At 64.4% G+C, this 15,790-nt stretch overlaps 3 protein-coding genes across 3 annotated transcripts; 1 reads left to right on the top strand and 2 right to left on the bottom strand.

The window, feature by feature from the left end:
• Positions 1 to 2,006: 2,006 nt before the first annotated feature.
• Positions 2,007 to 8,408, bottom strand: CHLRE_12g523300v5 (uncharacterized protein). Its single transcript, XM_001696975.2, has 15 exons — positions 8,181 to 8,408; positions 7,957 to 8,085; positions 7,835 to 7,867; positions 7,383 to 7,613; positions 6,262 to 6,420; positions 5,848 to 6,003; positions 5,597 to 5,695; positions 5,316 to 5,379; positions 4,927 to 5,042; positions 4,606 to 4,679; positions 4,075 to 4,213; positions 3,690 to 3,834; positions 3,275 to 3,399; positions 2,842 to 2,994; positions 2,007 to 2,602 (listed from the first exon to the last, which is right to left on the bottom strand). Exons 1-15 carry the CDS (start codon positions 8,265 to 8,267, stop codon positions 2,507 to 2,509), a joined length of 1,806 nt encoding a protein of 601 aa, XP_001697027.2. The 5' UTR covers positions 8,268 to 8,408; the 3' UTR covers positions 2,007 to 2,506.
• Positions 8,409 to 8,788: 380 nt separating this feature from the next.
• CHLRE_12g523276v5 (uncharacterized protein) lies at positions 8,789 to 10,134 on the top strand. The gene is made up of 2 exons (XM_043068409.1): positions 8,789 to 9,347; positions 9,413 to 10,134. The coding sequence occupies exons 1-2, from the start codon at positions 8,825 to 8,827 to the stop codon at positions 9,874 to 9,876; spliced, it is 987 nt and encodes a 328-aa protein (XP_042918504.1). The 5' UTR covers positions 8,789 to 8,824; the 3' UTR covers positions 9,877 to 10,134.
• Positions 10,135 to 10,139: 5 nt separating this feature from the next.
• Positions 10,140 to 15,678, bottom strand: CHLRE_12g523250v5 (uncharacterized protein). Its single transcript, XM_043068408.1, has 12 exons — positions 15,517 to 15,678; positions 15,374 to 15,408; positions 15,054 to 15,225; positions 14,666 to 14,788; positions 14,228 to 14,371; positions 13,623 to 13,817; positions 13,246 to 13,302; positions 12,791 to 12,956; positions 12,475 to 12,575; positions 12,027 to 12,158; positions 11,470 to 11,616; positions 10,140 to 11,300 (listed from the first exon to the last, which is right to left on the bottom strand). Exons 2-12 carry the CDS (start codon positions 15,394 to 15,396, stop codon positions 11,118 to 11,120), a joined length of 1,443 nt encoding a protein of 480 aa, XP_042918503.1. The 5' UTR covers positions 15,397 to 15,408; positions 15,517 to 15,678; the 3' UTR covers positions 10,140 to 11,117.
• Between the last annotated feature and the right edge of the window lie 112 nt (positions 15,679 to 15,790).

Genomic DNA, 15,790 nt, shown 5'->3' with positions numbered 1-15,790 from the left:
CCCGGCTTGGGCACAAGGCCCCCGTGGGTGGTACCAGCGGTACCACTTGTCGCTTCGCCTGCAGCCAGCAAAGGGAGGGTTCAGGGGCATGTAGGAAACACAGGGGAAAGGCGTGCAACTTGGCATGCATCGATAAATTCCTCACAAATCACACCCTTCACGCCACCAACCCAACACACCCCAAAACCCCGCAGTCCCCCAGATCCATTTCCACGTCACTTGATCCCACAATTCCGCCGACCTTTGCGCACCCGAGCACATATGTGGCCTCGGTTTTCTATGCTCTATTGAATGCACCAAATGCCAGCCCAGGCCCTGCGTCCTAGGGCCCAAACGAGCTCCTCCGTACAATGTTTGCTCGCACACTCCGGCGCACGCGATTAGGTGTCGCGCGCTACTGTATGGTAGCCCTTGTGTCGCACAAGTGGTTGGGGCGTGTTTGGGGTGAGTTGGCGCGGCAGGGTGGTGTCGCGCCCATGCTGCCCCGCTTGCGGGGCTTGTTCCCGGCCGGTCTCTGATGGCTATGGTGTAGTCCTATGAATTATCTGTGCGTGGGTTGGTGCCCGGCGAATTTCTGTTGCATGGGGCCTGAGCGCATGGCGTGCCCCTCGGGGGGTAATCCCACTCCGCTCGCACCCTAGACCCTCGAAGTAAAATTCGCCACTCATGCAATCGTTACAGCTACATAGTGGCTCCTCGCCCCCATATCGCGCGCTTGGGCGCTAGCTCGCGTCTGAGAGAAACAAACTGCTTGCACCCCCCATTTGCGCCAAAATCAACATGCAGCAAATCGATGCTGTACTTCTTACGCAGTGCGGTTGCTAGGGCTGTCCTCGCAGTGGTTGAGAGTGCTCACCGTTGTTATTTCACCGCGGAAGTAGCTGGGGCAGCGACCGGGCGCAAGCATCCAAGCGGTCGGTGGAGAGCCGGTCGCAAAAGTCGCTGGAATTGTGGGATCAAGTGTCTGCGGCTGACCAAACCGGAAACGCACTAACTCCTCGAAAGACTTTGCTTAATTCCGACTGCTGAAATGGACGCGGTACCGCAGCAGCCGCAGCAGCCGCAGCAGTTCCAGGAGGAGCTGGCAGCACTCAGGGCCGAAATACGCGCCGAGCTCCAGGCGCTGCGGGAAGAGCAGAGATGGTTCAGCAAGGGTGAGTACCGGGGACACTTTCGATGCAGCTGAACAGTCGATGCCCAACGTATTTCGCACAACCTGCGCAGAGGATGTCACGTGGTTTCTGCACCTGGCGCTGTCATTCTGCGGCTTCACCTCAGGCCCAGCGCACGAGAAGCTGGCTTAGCGGCATCCTCCCCTTTTCACAGTCGTGGACACCCTCGCGGCCTTCAACGTGCTGCTCGCCCTCCTTCAAGCGTGCTTCCCGTCGACGAAGGTTGTCGCGATGATCCTAATCGGAGTAGCAGTGACGTTGTGCTGCCCATCCTGCCCTCCTGGGGTGGCTTCACCTGTCACTGCAACTCCGAGGAGAATCATCGCGACAACCTTCGTCGACGGGAAGTACGCTTGTAGGAGGGCGAGCAGCACGTTGAAGGCCGCGAGGGCGTCCACGACTGTTAGCGTGCCCCGGGGGTGCGGCGCACCCATAAGGGGGGGGGCTTACTCAGCTGAGTCCGCGTGCGGAGGGCGTGCCTGCTCGCTGCCGATGCTGAGGGCGCCCCCGCGCCTGTCCCCGCTCACCTTCCACGGATTCAGGCGCGCCCGGGGCCGGTAACGTCGGGCCGGTGAACTCCGACGAGGGAGAGTTATAGGCGCCCTCATTCTGTGACTGACTATTCGTACTCATATCACTTGTTTTATCAAACACAATGCGTCTGCACGTGGCTAAGCAGAGCTGGAGGACGTCCGACGCTCCCTAGGACGGTTGGAGAGCGCGAGCGGGGTCGATGCGAGGAGAATACTGCTGAAGACTTTAGACATACGGTAGGCTTTAGGCAGAAGGGGAATCTGGACGCGCTAGCTAGTGCGAACGGAGTCACGGAGTGTACGTTACCGGGCGGTAGTGGCGGTCGGCGGGCAGGGAAGTGGCGCTCTGATTTGGGCGGCAGCACAGGTCCAAAGGGCGGGTGCAGTGGTGGCGTCATACCTCACCCCGGTTGGGCAGGGGCACATGTAACCAAGATGCTCTGGAATGGGTGCACAGCGTCTGCCACGGTTCCGTCTGCCCTGCAAACACGACGAGCAACACAGGCACACGCAACACCCCCCTACCCGTGCCCGTACCTCTAAACCCTTGGGACCAGGATCATACCATATTAAACGCAGATGAACTATTTGAATGCGTATCGGAGAAGGCAAGAGCACAATGTCGTTGGGGCTTGGACCATACCTCACACCTCCTCCGGCTCCCACCTGTGTATGCAGCGGGCCGGCCTGTCACTGCCTGTCCCTACGTGTCCGCTTTTCAAGGCCACCTCCTCATCTCACCACACCTCCATAACAACACCACCTCCATCATCATGCCACACAGGCCCCCTAGCAGGTCGCTCAGTACGCGCCGAACACGGTGTCGATAGCGTTCTTGAGCTCGCGGCGGGCAGCCTCCAAAGCCTCCTGGCCCGGAGCCAGCTTGCGGCTGATCTCCTGGGGGGGAGCAGTGCAGGGAGGGTTGGCATGGGGGCGGGGGGGCAGCGGAGCAGGTGTGCTGTGGTGGGTGACAGGGCGAGCCCTAATGCAGCACCGCACAGCTGTAATTGCCTGGGGCGCCCCCGTCGCGAATACCGACCCTGTGCACCACATTTCCTCCCTTCCTCCCGCTTGTCCTGACACCCTCGTGTCTCCAGTTCCTTATTCGCAATGGTGGACCCCCCCTTGCTCCTCACCCCCATGGTGCTGCCCTTCTTGACCAGCTCCACCCGCTCCGCCAGCTGCCGGCCGTAGCGAGCCTGCAGCGCCTTGGACTTGTCCAGCACCTCGCGCACCTGGCCCGCGACACGGGCGGAGCGCGACTCCACGGCAGCCAGCAGCGGCTTCACCTGTGCACGCAGTGTTGGGTTGGGTGGGGTTGATTGGGTTGGGGTGCGAGGTGGGGTAGTTCATTCCAGAATACCACAGCAAGCCAACCGAGTGAACGCGGGGGTCAGCGTGGGGGTGAAGCACTGGAAAGCAGCAGCCACGCGCGGGTGGTGGGGGCGAAGTGATGGTGTGGAGCCGGTACATATAAACGCAGTCAGGCACGACCGATTCCGCATACGGCACATCTTGTGTGGCCTACCCCTCAGCCTCTCGCTGTCCCTGCCCCTTGCTTGCCCCCACCTTGTCCTCCAGGTCCTTGCACCCCTTCTCCACCGCCGCCCGCTTGCGCTGAGCCGCGTCCACGTCCTCGGTGTCGCGCACCGCCCGGGTGGCGGCCTCGAAGCCGGCCATGAGGGAGGCCTCGTCTGGGGGCGGGGGCAGTGGGGCAGCGGGATTGCCAAGTTCGGAAGGAAAAGCGGAACGCGGGGCGCGGGGTGGGGAAAGCAGGGGTGCAAGCAGGTGCACACATGGTCGGCCAGCGCCATCCCGGCGGTCGCGCCTAATCACCAAGCTGAAGGTCCCAGTCATCGCATGGGCCGGCCCCTGGGCCTTCTCTGGGTGACACTGGGACAGGGACATTCCCGCTGGGCTCAGCCCATCCCCAGCCCTCCCTCCCTCCCTCCCTGTGCCCCTTCCACCTCCGCCCCCGCCTCACCCTCCAGCGCCGCCTGGATCTGCTCCATGTAGGTTGCCAGCACCTCCCTGTCGCGCGCCGCCGCCCACTTGTCGTCGCGCGTGATCACCAGCTCCAGGCGGTTGTAGGCGATCACGGCCGCGAACAGGCAGAAGAACACAGAGACCTACACGGTGGAGGAAAGCGGGGGAGAGGGAGAGGGAGAGGAAGAGGGGGGGGGTTGCAATGTGCAGCACGGTGAGAGGCTTCAACGTGATTGCGCACAGGGTTCACAAGACCCCACGAGGTCACACACACGCAAGGTGCCGTGCTGGGCAGTGCCGTGCGCGCTCTGGCACACCCCGTGTCCCTCGTCCCTCGCTCCCCCCCTCCCGCCCCTCGCCCCCCTGCGCTCTGCCTCTCTCACCAGCAGCAGCGGCTCGCGCAGGATGGAGGTGGCCGCGAACGAGTACTCCACACTGAACTTGGCGCTGTGCTCGGGCGAGGCCACGTTGCGGCGGTGAAGCACCAGCACCGGGCGGCCGGTGGTGTCCAGGTAGGTGTACCTGCGCGCGCGGGGGGGGGGGGAATAGGGCAGGTGTCGTGCAAACGGTACTAGGTTAGGCGAGGGCGATGATTGACAGGAGGTTGGGCGCCTGGGGAGGTGCACTTTAGCGCGTGGAAGGTGTGTGCCGGGGAGGCAGCTGTGTAGGCGGAGGCTGTAGGTGCCTCTGCCTACACAGCTGCCTCTCCGGGGGGCGTGCATTGAAACCGACACTGTTTCCACCGCTGGGTCCCGGCTGATCTCGGACTGGAGCCGCCGGCCTTCATCAATGGCCCCCCAATGCATTGGGTTCGGTTCAGTTTGGGCTGGTATCTACAACCCCCTCCTCCCCCCCCTACACACACGCGGCCCGCTCCCCCCCTTCCCGCTCGCCCCTGCTCGCACCCCACGCACTTGACGTCGGTGCTCTGGTCCATGTCGTAGGGCAGCACCGCCTGGAGCTTGGAGGAGCCCTCGGGCAGGACCACCTGGGCAGGGGGGGTTTTGACATTCATGATCATTTAAGAAGTGAAGGCGTAGGGGGGGGGCAGGGGCGCGCGTTGCGTAGAGAGCACGACCCGGGAAGGGACGGCGCAGGACAATGCCTCTGCCTGCCTTCGCATACCTCCGCCTCCGCCTTCTCTCCCATGGCTCCGTCACCTGCAACTTCTCACCTCCCCCGCCCCTCAACCCCGCCCCCTGGCCCCCCCCCCCCGCCCCCTCCCCTTGCCTCACCCGCACCACCATGTCCTCCACGAACACGTCCTCCAGCGGCGAGGCCAGGTCCATGGTGAGCTTGCGGCGGCCGCCCTTGGTGTGGAACAGGAAGCCGGTCAGAGGCACAGAGTAGCCTGAGATAGGGGGGGAGGTGAGGGGAAGGGAGGGGGGAGGGCATAGTTGAGGAGAGGAGAGGGCGGAGCGGCTATGAGGCACGTGTGTGGCGACGGCGGTTGCGTACCGGGGCCATGCAACCATGCCCCCTCAGGATAGCTCCACTGCAGCCCAAACGCTCTTACCCCCAAACATCCCCGCCCCAGCCGCATTACCGCGCCCCACTCACTCCCGCAGCGGCCGCGGCGCTCCCCCTGCCCCACAAACACAAACACACCCGCACATAGACTTACCCAGGGTGAAGTCCACCTTCCAGCCGCCCATGAGCGGGTAGCGCAGGTCGATGTCCACAACCGTCTGGGGGTGGGTGGGTTGGCAGAGGCGTGTATGTGAGTAATTGGGCGCGCGTGTGTGAGGGATTGAGAGGGGGTTCACGAGTGTGCGGGTGGTCATGAGGCCCGGCAAAAGACCATAAACATTGTCCAATATCTCTTGTCCCAAGCTCCTACACCACCCGCCCTTCCTGAAACAATTATCCACTCCCCGCTTCCCAGCCGCCGCCTGCCTCGCTCACCGCCTGCACGGTCTTGCGGGTGTTGGAGGAGCTGATGTTGCCGATGAGGTCCACGTAGTACAGCGAGCGGGCCGAGGGGGGCAGCACGGCGCGCACGTCCTGGAAGGTGGGGCAGTGAGAGATGGAGGTGGGCAGGGGGGGGGGGGGCTGGAGCGACGCATGCGAGCGCAGTGGTCGTGTGTGAAGATACATCTGACATCGCCGAATGCGCTTTAACGCACCATCACACTCACACACACACCCTCACTCACCCGGAAGGAGTTGGCCTTGCCGTTGTAGGAGTGCGCGTACTTGAGGCGCGAAAAGGAGCCCGAGTGGCGCGCGCCCGCGTTCTTGATCTCGTACTTCTCCTCCACGTAGATGTTGCCCCAGTGCGACACCTCGATCTCCTTGACGTACGTCACAATCTGTGCGGAGGTGTGGGAGGGGTGTGAGGTGTGTGGTGAGGTGTGGTAGGTCTTAACTTCCCTTTCACTGGGCTCCACACATATGCTTGCTGCCCATGAACACAGGAACAGGCGCACGCGCGCTTGGTTTCCATCACAAGCATGCACACGCACGCAAACACACACATTCAGACACAGGCAACGTTTGGCGCTTGGCGCTCTCTTCCGTTTTGCTTCCTACAGACACACACACACACACACACACGCACAAACACTCACATGCTTGAAGGGCTTGTTGTTCTCAAAGTGCACCGACAGCTCCTGCAGGGTCCAGGGCTTGATCAGGTCGTACTTGCCGTACTTGATCTTGTTGTCGGACTTGGACACCGGCTTCTCGCTGTCGGTGTAGCTCTTGACGCTGCTGCTGGGGGTGGTCACCTGCAGCGGGGGCAGCAAGCGGCAGGCCAGGTGGTGCGGGGAGTGATGCTGGGCAGGGTACCGGGTAGCGGGAGGCGCAGGGCTGCTGACCAGGTGCGCGTGACCGGAGCGCGCGCGCGTGTGTGTGTGTGTGTGTGTGTGTGTGTGTGTGTGTGTATATGTGTGTGTGTTAAAGAGCACAAGGAAAACATAGCGCAAAGACAGTGTATGTGTGTATGTGTGTGTATGTATGGTATATATGTGTGTGCGCCTGCCATGCGCCTGTTGCGCGGCGCCGCTGCCCCCGTCGCGCGTCCGAGCAGCCCGGCGGTGGCGCTGCGCCCCAGCACTGCGCCTCAGCACTGCGCCTCATTGCGCCGACTCCTGCTCCACCAGCCTGCGGCCTGCCTGCCGCCTGGCACTGCAACGGCCTTCCTGACTGCCCGCATATCTCTGCGTCCTGGCGGCGCCATGCTCGTTGCTGCTGCTATTGCTGCTGCTGCTGCGGCCGCTCCACCGCGCCGCGCCGGGCCCCTTGTTCAACCGGGACTGAAGCTCAAGCCCATCGCGTCCAGCCGCTGCCGCAGCAGCAGCCGCTGCCGCCGTCGCCGTGGCTGTTCCGCGAAAGGACATACTCCGACACAGCCCCCGCTTTGCTACCTCTGACGAGCCAGGCTGAGCCTGACCAAATCAGCTCCACGGCCTCGCCTGCGCCTCCAGTCTCCGCTGCTGCTGCTGCTGCCGCAATCGTAGCCGCCGTCCTCGCTGCCGCCTTCGTCCAACACGCGGCTGCGTCACGTGTGCGCCCCCGACATTATCAGCGCCCAACGCACAGCGCGCCCGCCCAGCCCACACTTGCTGCCGCCGCCCTCACTGGCAACGCCTGTGGCCCCCTCGCCCCTGCTTCCGTTGTAGCGTTCCCACTCCATCGCTGCTTTCCCGTCCCCCGCTCAATCTCACCCCTTTAGGCCCCCCTGCCGTACCTCGGTGGTCTGTGCAGACACGGCGTACGGCGACAGCACGTACAGGTTGTCCTTGTACAGCATCAGCTGCCCCTCCGTCTGGCTGATCTCCTTGGGGTACGGCACCTGCGCCTTGGCCAGCACCGCCGTCACGGTCAGGCTGGCGGTATCCCCGGCGGCCAGCGGCGCGGCCAGCTTGGCGCTGAAGCAGGCGGCGCCGGCAGGCGCGCCCTCCACAGTCGTGGGCGACACCTGTGAGTTATGAAGGAGTGTGCACAAGAGTGCGTGCGTGCATGGCTGAAGAGCGGGTGTGTGCATGGCTGAAGGGTGTAACAGAGTGGATATTGAAGCGTTCAGTGTTACCAGCCAGACCCCAGACCCCGTCCCAGCGGCCCATCCCCTGCGGCCGCGACGGGGCTTGCACGGGCAACAGTGTGGCGCGTACACAGGCCCGTCCCAGCCCCGGGCCTCACCGTCAGCTCCGCCTTGGTGTCTGCATTTACAACCTGCACATTATAACCGGAACATGCATTAGGCATGTTTAACAGGCACGAAGTGCCCAGTGTGCCTAAGCCAGGGGGATCGTCCGGCTCACCTTGTAGAGCGACACCACTGCATCTCCGTTCAGCAGCTGGCAGAACACCACATCCGAAACGGGCTTGTCGCCCACATTCTTTGCCTTTACGGCCTCCGATATGCGAGCGAACTGTGAGTTCAGGTTGATCTGCGCCGAGTTGGGACACGCAGAAGCCAGGTTAAAGCATCCCTCCTTCATGTAGTAGTACACGTAGCCATAACAGTTTCTATCATGCAGGATACCTTGCGATCCACTTGTTGCAGCTTGATTTCCGCGAAAGCACTGCTGGCCAGCGCCAGCAGCGCAACGATAGCGAGAACGCGCCTCATCTGTGTCAGTTTTATGTACACACGAAGTTCTGGTGCACCATTTGACAGAAGGCACCACAAACGCGGGATGGAGATGCTGCGTCGGCACGAACCCAGGCGGGCGAGTCCCCGGTAAGGTTGCATTCGCGACAATGCAAATGGACAGCACTTTTCGAACTGGGCAATTCAATGCAATGTACGAGAAAAGGGCCTGGGGACAGGCAATCCCTTGAAATCATGCCGCCCGCAGCCCAGCTGGTCACCCCGGCCCGAGGATGTCTTTCTGCCGCGGTGACGCCCGGTAGAGGTGAAGGCGAATGCATTGTTTGACAGCCGTTGCATGCACAAGATAAAATAGCGCTAAGGATGGCGATGTGGTCGGCTGGGGGGATGAGCGGGTAAGCGGGGAGTCTGGAGGACAGGCGGGCGACGAGGCGGAACGGCGGGCTGCTGGGCAGCGGGACGGGATCAGCCCTTGGGATCGGCGGCTCTGGACTTAAACTCCTTTCGGTTTATCGCGCTGGCTTGCATCCTCATTTCCACATACGGTAATCGCGCATATGTATTAGCGCTTGGCAATGGACCGGCGGCCCACGGAAAGCCCCGGACGGGCCGCGGAGCATGCACTCCTCACCAGAATACACCTGCTGAGCCTCGCTGATAACCCGTCCGCGACGACGTCGGCGTCCGCTGCGTCCGCTGCATCGGTGCTCACGGCGGAGGCTGACGCGGCCGTGGCTGCAGTCGACCGCAGCGTCGCTGCGGCCGTGGCTGCAGCCGCTGCGGCCGCTGTCGACGGCGACGCAGGCGGCAGCCGCTGCCAGCGGCAGCAGCAGGTGGCGGACTGGCGCCGTGCGCTGGCGGCGGGCGGGCACATGCTGCGAGCTCTGACGGCAGCAATGGTGCAGGAGCAGCGGCTGGCCGGCAAGCAGCAGCGGGGCGGCAGAGCAGCGGCGGCGGGCAGCAGCAGCACCCGCGCCCAGTCCACTTTGAAACTCCTCGTCAGTGTGGTACATTGCGCTCCGGTGGAGGCGGCGATCGCGCTGCGCGGAAGCAGCGCTGCAGCCGACGATGGCAGCAGCAGCGGCGGCGGCCGCACGAGCCTGGGGTGCAGCTGGCGGCGGCGCTGGAGCAGCCCGGGCCCTGCCACAGCCCCTGGACTGCAGGGGTGGTCCGGGGGCTGCTGCAGAGTGCGCCCGGTCGCGCGGGCGAGGTGCTGCGGGAGGCGGCGGGGCCGGGTGTGCTGGGGACGAGCGGCGGCGCTGGCGCCGCAGCCAGCAGTGCCGCCGCCACCGCCGCCGTGGGCGCCGCCATGGACGCCGCGGCTCAGATGGTGGCGGTGGGGCTGGCGGCGGCGCGGGCGGCGCTGCGTGTGTGCGCCAACCCCTGCTGCGCCAATCTGGCGGGAGACAGCGAGGCGGAGCTGGTGCGGCCCTGCCGCGGCGGCTGCGGTGGGCGGGTGCGAGGTGGCGTGCGGCAAGGGAGCGCAGTGCACCAGCCACGTGTGCGGCGAAGGCGGCGGCACGGGCACGGCGGGCGGGTGTTTGGGGACGATTGGCAACAGGGGCGGCGCGGGTGGGGCGGGCGGCGGGGTGCGTGGCAAGGGGGCGCGGCGCTGAGGGGCCCATAGCTAAGTAGGCCCATACATCCCGTAGACTTCATGCCGCAGGCTTGATGATGTATGCTGTTGCAGTGTTGCTGTTGCGGATCAGTGCTTGGGATCTGGCTGGATGTGCATGCCAGGTGCCTGCGTTGTGTCGTGTCGCGTGTTGTAGACTCAACGGCCAATCGGCCATGTTGCGTGTCGCAGGGGAGCGTTGAGGAGACCGGGGGCGGGGCATCTAGCTAGTGCCAGGACACGCCTTCCGCCGCTGCAGGTAAATAGAAGTGGAGCCGCAAACGGGCTTACATACGTGCACTTTGCCTGCACGTTGGGGCTGAGTGCGCCTCTCTCACGTCAGTAGTTACTAGGTGTGGGCAGCCATGCTTGTCATCGGCTCGCTTTCCGAGTCCACATGACCCTGGTCTCACACGCAAACCTCCTGACACACCTGTAATTTCCCGGGTCACATGCTGTGTTATTCTGATGACCACTTCCGACGGCCAGGTGCCCTCTTTATAAACCCGGTCCGCTCCTATTCCTACCTCGCGGTGCGGAGCCACACACCGCAGTGCAGGCTAGCATCCCATTAGAACAAGGACGCAAGGCTGAATTGGTGATGCAACAGCAGCCGCATCCCGCAACCTGCGGAAAACCTGCACAACCACCACCCAGCCCATACCACAGCGTGCCGAGCGCGACAACGCAAATCGGCCCTTCCATACATACCCATCCAGTGGTGAGCCCCTTTCCTAGCAAACAAGTTGTCACCATTTCGAGAACACAGTATAATCGACCACCAGTGTGCCAGTGCCTGAACGCGCGCGCAGGTACAAATAAAGAGTTCATCACCGAGGGCTAAATAAGCATCCGAGTCGAAAGGATTCGAGTAAGGAGGTCGCAAGGGGACCCTTGCGTTCTGCGTGCCACAGGACCATGCCACAGCAGCACACAGGGGCGACCTCGTCGAGCAGAGGGGCCGGCGCCGCGAGCGCTAAACGAGCAAACAATACTCAGCACGCTCACAATGCCATAATCATAAGTGACACACAACCCGAATTTGCACATCACAAACGTGAACGGAAGCACACGGACCAACACGAGAACGCCCGGCTTTACACAGTGACCATTCCATCTCTGTGCACCCCGTCCCAGCCAGCCTGCAGCATCCAGGTGGGTATCCAACGCCCCCTACCAAGCCTGCCACCCCATCAAACGCTCGCCTGACATCACCAAGCAGACCAAGAAGCATGGGCACCACGCCGGCATGCTCACACTGCGCTGGCGTTCTCTCGATCGTTCTGTGCCCGTCCCTGTCCCGCACCCGGCAGGGCAGCCGCCGCCACACGCGGCGCGTCCACATGCGCTGTGCTGGACGCGGCCGCCCGCGCCGCCACCGCACGTGCCTCCGCCGTCCAGTCCAGTCGCGCAATGATGTACACGTAGGACACCGCCTGCACATGAGCGAGGCGGGTAGAGGAAGGAGGGCGGTCGTTTCCAAACGCGGCTGGAAGACAGGCATAGCTGCACATGCTCTGGGTACCCCGCTTGCGTCTACACGTGCCTCCCAAACCAGCCACTGCGGCCTTGCACGCATGCCCCTCCCCTCCCCTCCCCTCCCACCTGTATGGCCGGTCCCAGCAGCATGCCCGTGTACATGCCCTCCACGCCCCACCCCAACCGGAACGCCAGCAGCAGCGCGGTGGGGATGGCGCACACGTAGAAGGCCACGATGTTCACCAGCACGCCCAGCCGCTGCTTGCCCGCGCCCTGCAGGGATGAGGAGCGGGCGGCGGGTCGCAGGCCAGAATTCAAGGTCCTGACTCGCTCCAGGAATACCGTAGGACGACTGCTACCCGTCCCGCCCTTTTCTTGTGGACATCTCTTGCTACCCTCCTTGCACCGCTCCGGCACCCCAACCCCTTGCGAAGCTCCCTTGCCAACCCCAGCACCCCCACCAGTACCCACCCTCCTGCATCGCCACCCACCCTCCTGCCCCCTCACCCTCCTGCCCCCTCACCGCCCTGCCCCGCCTGCCCTCACACGCCTGCCCAAGCCATCCCCTCCCCTCCCCTCCCCGCCCATCCCCTCCCCTCTCCTCCTCGCTCTATTGCATTGGGTTTGGTTTAGTATGGGCTGGTATCTACAACCTACCCACCCCGCCCGCCCCACCCGCCCACCTGTATGACTCCGGTCATGACCACCTGCGAGCCGTCGAACAGCTCCAGCACCGCCACCAGCACCAGCATGCGCCGCAGGTGGCCCATGAGGGCGGGGTCGCGGCCGTCCGTGAAGATGAGAGCCAGGGCCAGCTGCGGGGCCGGGGCCCGGGGGGCGGGAGGGAGCGAGCGGTGGGGATGCGGGGGTGGGGTGGGGTGGCGTCACGGTGGGTGGCGTGAGGCTGCGGAGCTGCGGAGCAGCGGCACAAGCCACCAGGAACAGGGGCTGAGGTGGGAGTGTGCAGGTGGAGCAGCAGGTGCGGTAGTGCAGCAGCAGGTGCGCTGGGTCAACGTCGGCGCCGAGGCTTCTCAGGCCCCGGGCACGAGGCGGCAGATGTGATGGTGCTGCTGCCAATGTGTCTGTGTGGTGATTGCGCGCGGCACACAAGTAGCGGGTCCCGCACCGCACCTGCGTGTGCGGCTCGATGAGCAGTGTGGCCACAATGAACCACATGGCGGGGGCGGTGACCAGGGAGGTCAGCGCCGCGTGGCGGGCGGCGCGTGCGCTGCCTGCAGTGCGGGGGTGCCAGAATGGGGGGGTTTACATTCATGATTAATTAAGAAGTGAAGTCGTGGGGGGGGGGATACATGGCATTGGCCGTGGCGGCGGCGGTGCTGCACTTGGCATACGTGGCAGGTAGCAGTGCCCAGCACAAGGCCGGCACGGCTCGCGCTGCTGAGCTTCGCCGGCTCCCCCGCTTGCACGCCCGCCCGCCCGCCCGCACCTGAGCCCAGCGCGTTGCCCACCGCGGTGCTGGTGGTCATGGAGAAGGCCAGGAACACCATGTACAGGATGCCGTACAGGTTGAAGGAGATGGAGGCGGCGGCCACGGCGGTGCCGGGGTCGGGCAGCTTGCCGGCGGCCAGAGTCATGAGCGAGAAGCCCCAGCTCTGGGGGGGGGGGAGAGGGGCAGCGGGGGGGAGGGGGGAGGGAGTGTGTGTGGGGGGTGAAAAAGAAAAGGAGTGTGTGTGGGGGGTAGGTAAGAAGGAGAGGGACTGTGGCGGAACCTGTGCGTGTGCGTGTGGTGTGAGGTTGGGCGGGAGGATGTGAGGATGGTTGATTGGTTTATCAAGCAGTCCTTCACACCCGGGAGTGGATTGGGGCAGGAGCGGGTGTGAGGTGTGGTGGGTCGACGTTGCGTGGACGTGCTCGGCGGGCGGCGCGGGCTCCCGCACGCACCTCGGCGCAGCGCATGACGCAGGACGGGTAGGACAGCTGTGCGAAGGACGTCAGTGCCTGTGTGGGCCGAGCGCGCGGGGGAACACACACACGCCGGGAGCACATCAAGCCATGCGCGTGTCATTCGTGTGGGCCCGAAACCTCAAAGAACCACACGAACAGCAAGCCCACCCCGCGCTTGTGCAATGAACGTTGCTCAAGCGCCCGCACACCCAAACACACCCAAACATGCTCTCCACCCCGTGGCCCCCTTCCCACGCACCCACCCACCCACCTGCAAACAACCGCAGACCTGTGCTTCTATTAGAATGGTGAAAACGACCCCCCTCCCCGCACCCCCCACATCCACCCGCCGCCACCCACGCGCCCGCACACACCTTCCAGATGGAGCTGTGCACGGGCGGTCCGCGCCACAGCCGGCCGCCCAGCCCCGTCCAGGCCACGTAGCCCAGCATGCCGGCCAGGCCGTAGGCGGCGGTGAGGCAGGTGGCCCAGGCCGAGCCCAGGTAGCCCAGGCGCAGCACGTACACCAGCACGTAGTTGTTGGCCACGTGCAGCGGCAGCGCCACCATCTGTGTGTGTATGTGCGTGCGTGCGTGTGTGCGTGCGTGCGTGTGTGTGTGTGTGTGTGTGTGTGTGTGTGTGTGTGTGTGTGTGTGTGTGTGTGTGTGTGTGTGTGTGTGTGTGTGTGTGTGAAAACACAAGGGAGGCAATGTGCAGTGTGTTAGAGAGCAACAGGGAGGAAACAAGCCGAGCGCGTGTGTTATAAGAGCAAACGGATCGCCCGAGACCGGGCGTGTGTGCCCAGTCCACTCCACCACCCACCTCCACCCGCCTCCACTGCCTCCGCCTCCCCTACCCCCCTGGACTTCACGGACATCGGTAACAACGCGTCTACTCTGCAACTGTACCTGCCTACGACTTCACTTCTTAATTAATCATGAATGTAACCCCCCCCTTCCCCCCCCCCCCGCCCCCCCACCTGTATGGTCATCTGCGGCCGCGTGATGCGCTGCGCCACCAGCACGCTGTTGAGCGGCCGGTTCAGCAGCTCCAGCGCCAACCAGGGCAGCACGTGGCGCACGTAGCGCCCAGCCATGAAGCCCAGGTCGTCAGGCGCGGAGCCCTGTGGTGTGGGAGGTGTGGGAGGTGTGGGAGGTGTGCGAGACCGCAAGGAAGGAGGTAGGGTGGGGGTGCATGTAGGGGTGGGTGGGGTGTGTGGTCGTGGCGGTGTGGGCATGGCGACGCCGTGTGGCGTGCCCATTCCTTCGCTCCACCCGCCGCTTTGCCCGCCCTCGCCCCGCCAGCTCGGCACCAGTGAAGTGCACGGCCCTGCCTCAACCCCTCACTTCTGCAGCCACTGACCCCACGCCCCTTCAGCCTCCCGCCTCCCCAACCCCCCTCCGTTCACACGCCGCACCTCCTGCAGCAGCAGCGGCAGTGCCGCCAGCAGTGAGAACAGCGGCGCGGCGTGCAGCAGCAGGAACAGCACGGCGGTGCGGAAGTGGGCGCCCAGGGCGTCGAGGTTGCCCGCGCCGTAGGCCTGAGCAGGAGCGGGTGGGGTCCAGGGGTGGTGGCAGGGGTGGCCGTGGTGGCAGTGGCAGTGGTGGTGGGGATGGTGGCCAGGGAGGGGTACGGCTGGAATCAGCCGCAGCCCACGACGGTGCCGGCAACTGGCAGCCGCCATGCGACCCACCGCCAAGCCCCGGCGGCCCCCGCCCCGGGGCGCCCCAGCCCTCCCGAGAGCTTCCCCCCCCCCGCCCTGCCTATCAGTGGCTCCCGACCTCTCAGCCTCTCCGTGCGCCCACCTGTGAGGCCAGTGTGTCCAGGGCTCCCACCATGCCGTACATGACGGTGCGGCCCACGATGCCCACCAGGCTGGTGGCCAGCGCCGCCGCCGCCAGCTCCTGCTTGCCCAGGTGCCCCACGAAGGCCAGCGTGACGATGTTGATGCTGTAGGAGCAGGTGAGGTTCAGGAACCTGCAGGGGGCGCGTGCGGTGGGAGGAGCGCGTGGGCATGGGGCGTGGGGAGAGGGTTGAAAGCGCCCGGTGGTGTGATGGAAGGCAGCACCGCGGTGGGCCTTGTGTCGGCCGACGCAACCGGTCTCTTGTCAACACGCCCGCTTACAAGGGTACGAACATGGTCGACATCTTGCGCAGGTTCTGCAAGACCAGGTTGGGGAGAAAGGGCGACAGGTTGGCGCGGGCGAGAGCCGTGCAGCTGCCGCCGGGACTCGGCGGCGTCAGTTAGCTCCAAAGCGCTGTGCTTACCGTGAGTGCTGCCGCCACGCCGAATGCATCAGCGCCCTCTGCAGTTCCCTCTCCTTTTGGAATGACGCGGGGTTCCTCATCTGTCGACGCTGTGAGCAGCGGCTCCGCGAGTGCAGAATTGTCTTCGGGTGGGGCCATAGTTCTCGTATCCCCAGCCATTTCCTACTGACTTTCGTTTAATAGTGTGAAGCGGCAGGCTTGCATGCGCCTGCAAAACGCACAATCCCAAGTGAATAAGGAAGCCCGCATGGCCCATGCTATTTGAATGCACACC

Source organism: Chlamydomonas reinhardtii, chromosome 12, assembly GCF_000002595.2.
Source record: "Chlamydomonas reinhardtii strain CC-503 cw92 mt+ chromosome 12, whole genome shotgun sequence".
Taxonomy (NCBI): domain Eukaryota; kingdom Viridiplantae; phylum Chlorophyta; class Chlorophyceae; order Chlamydomonadales; family Chlamydomonadaceae; genus Chlamydomonas; species Chlamydomonas reinhardtii.
The sequence above is the reverse complement of the archived record's forward strand: the minus strand, read 5'-3'. Positions and strand labels throughout refer to the sequence as shown.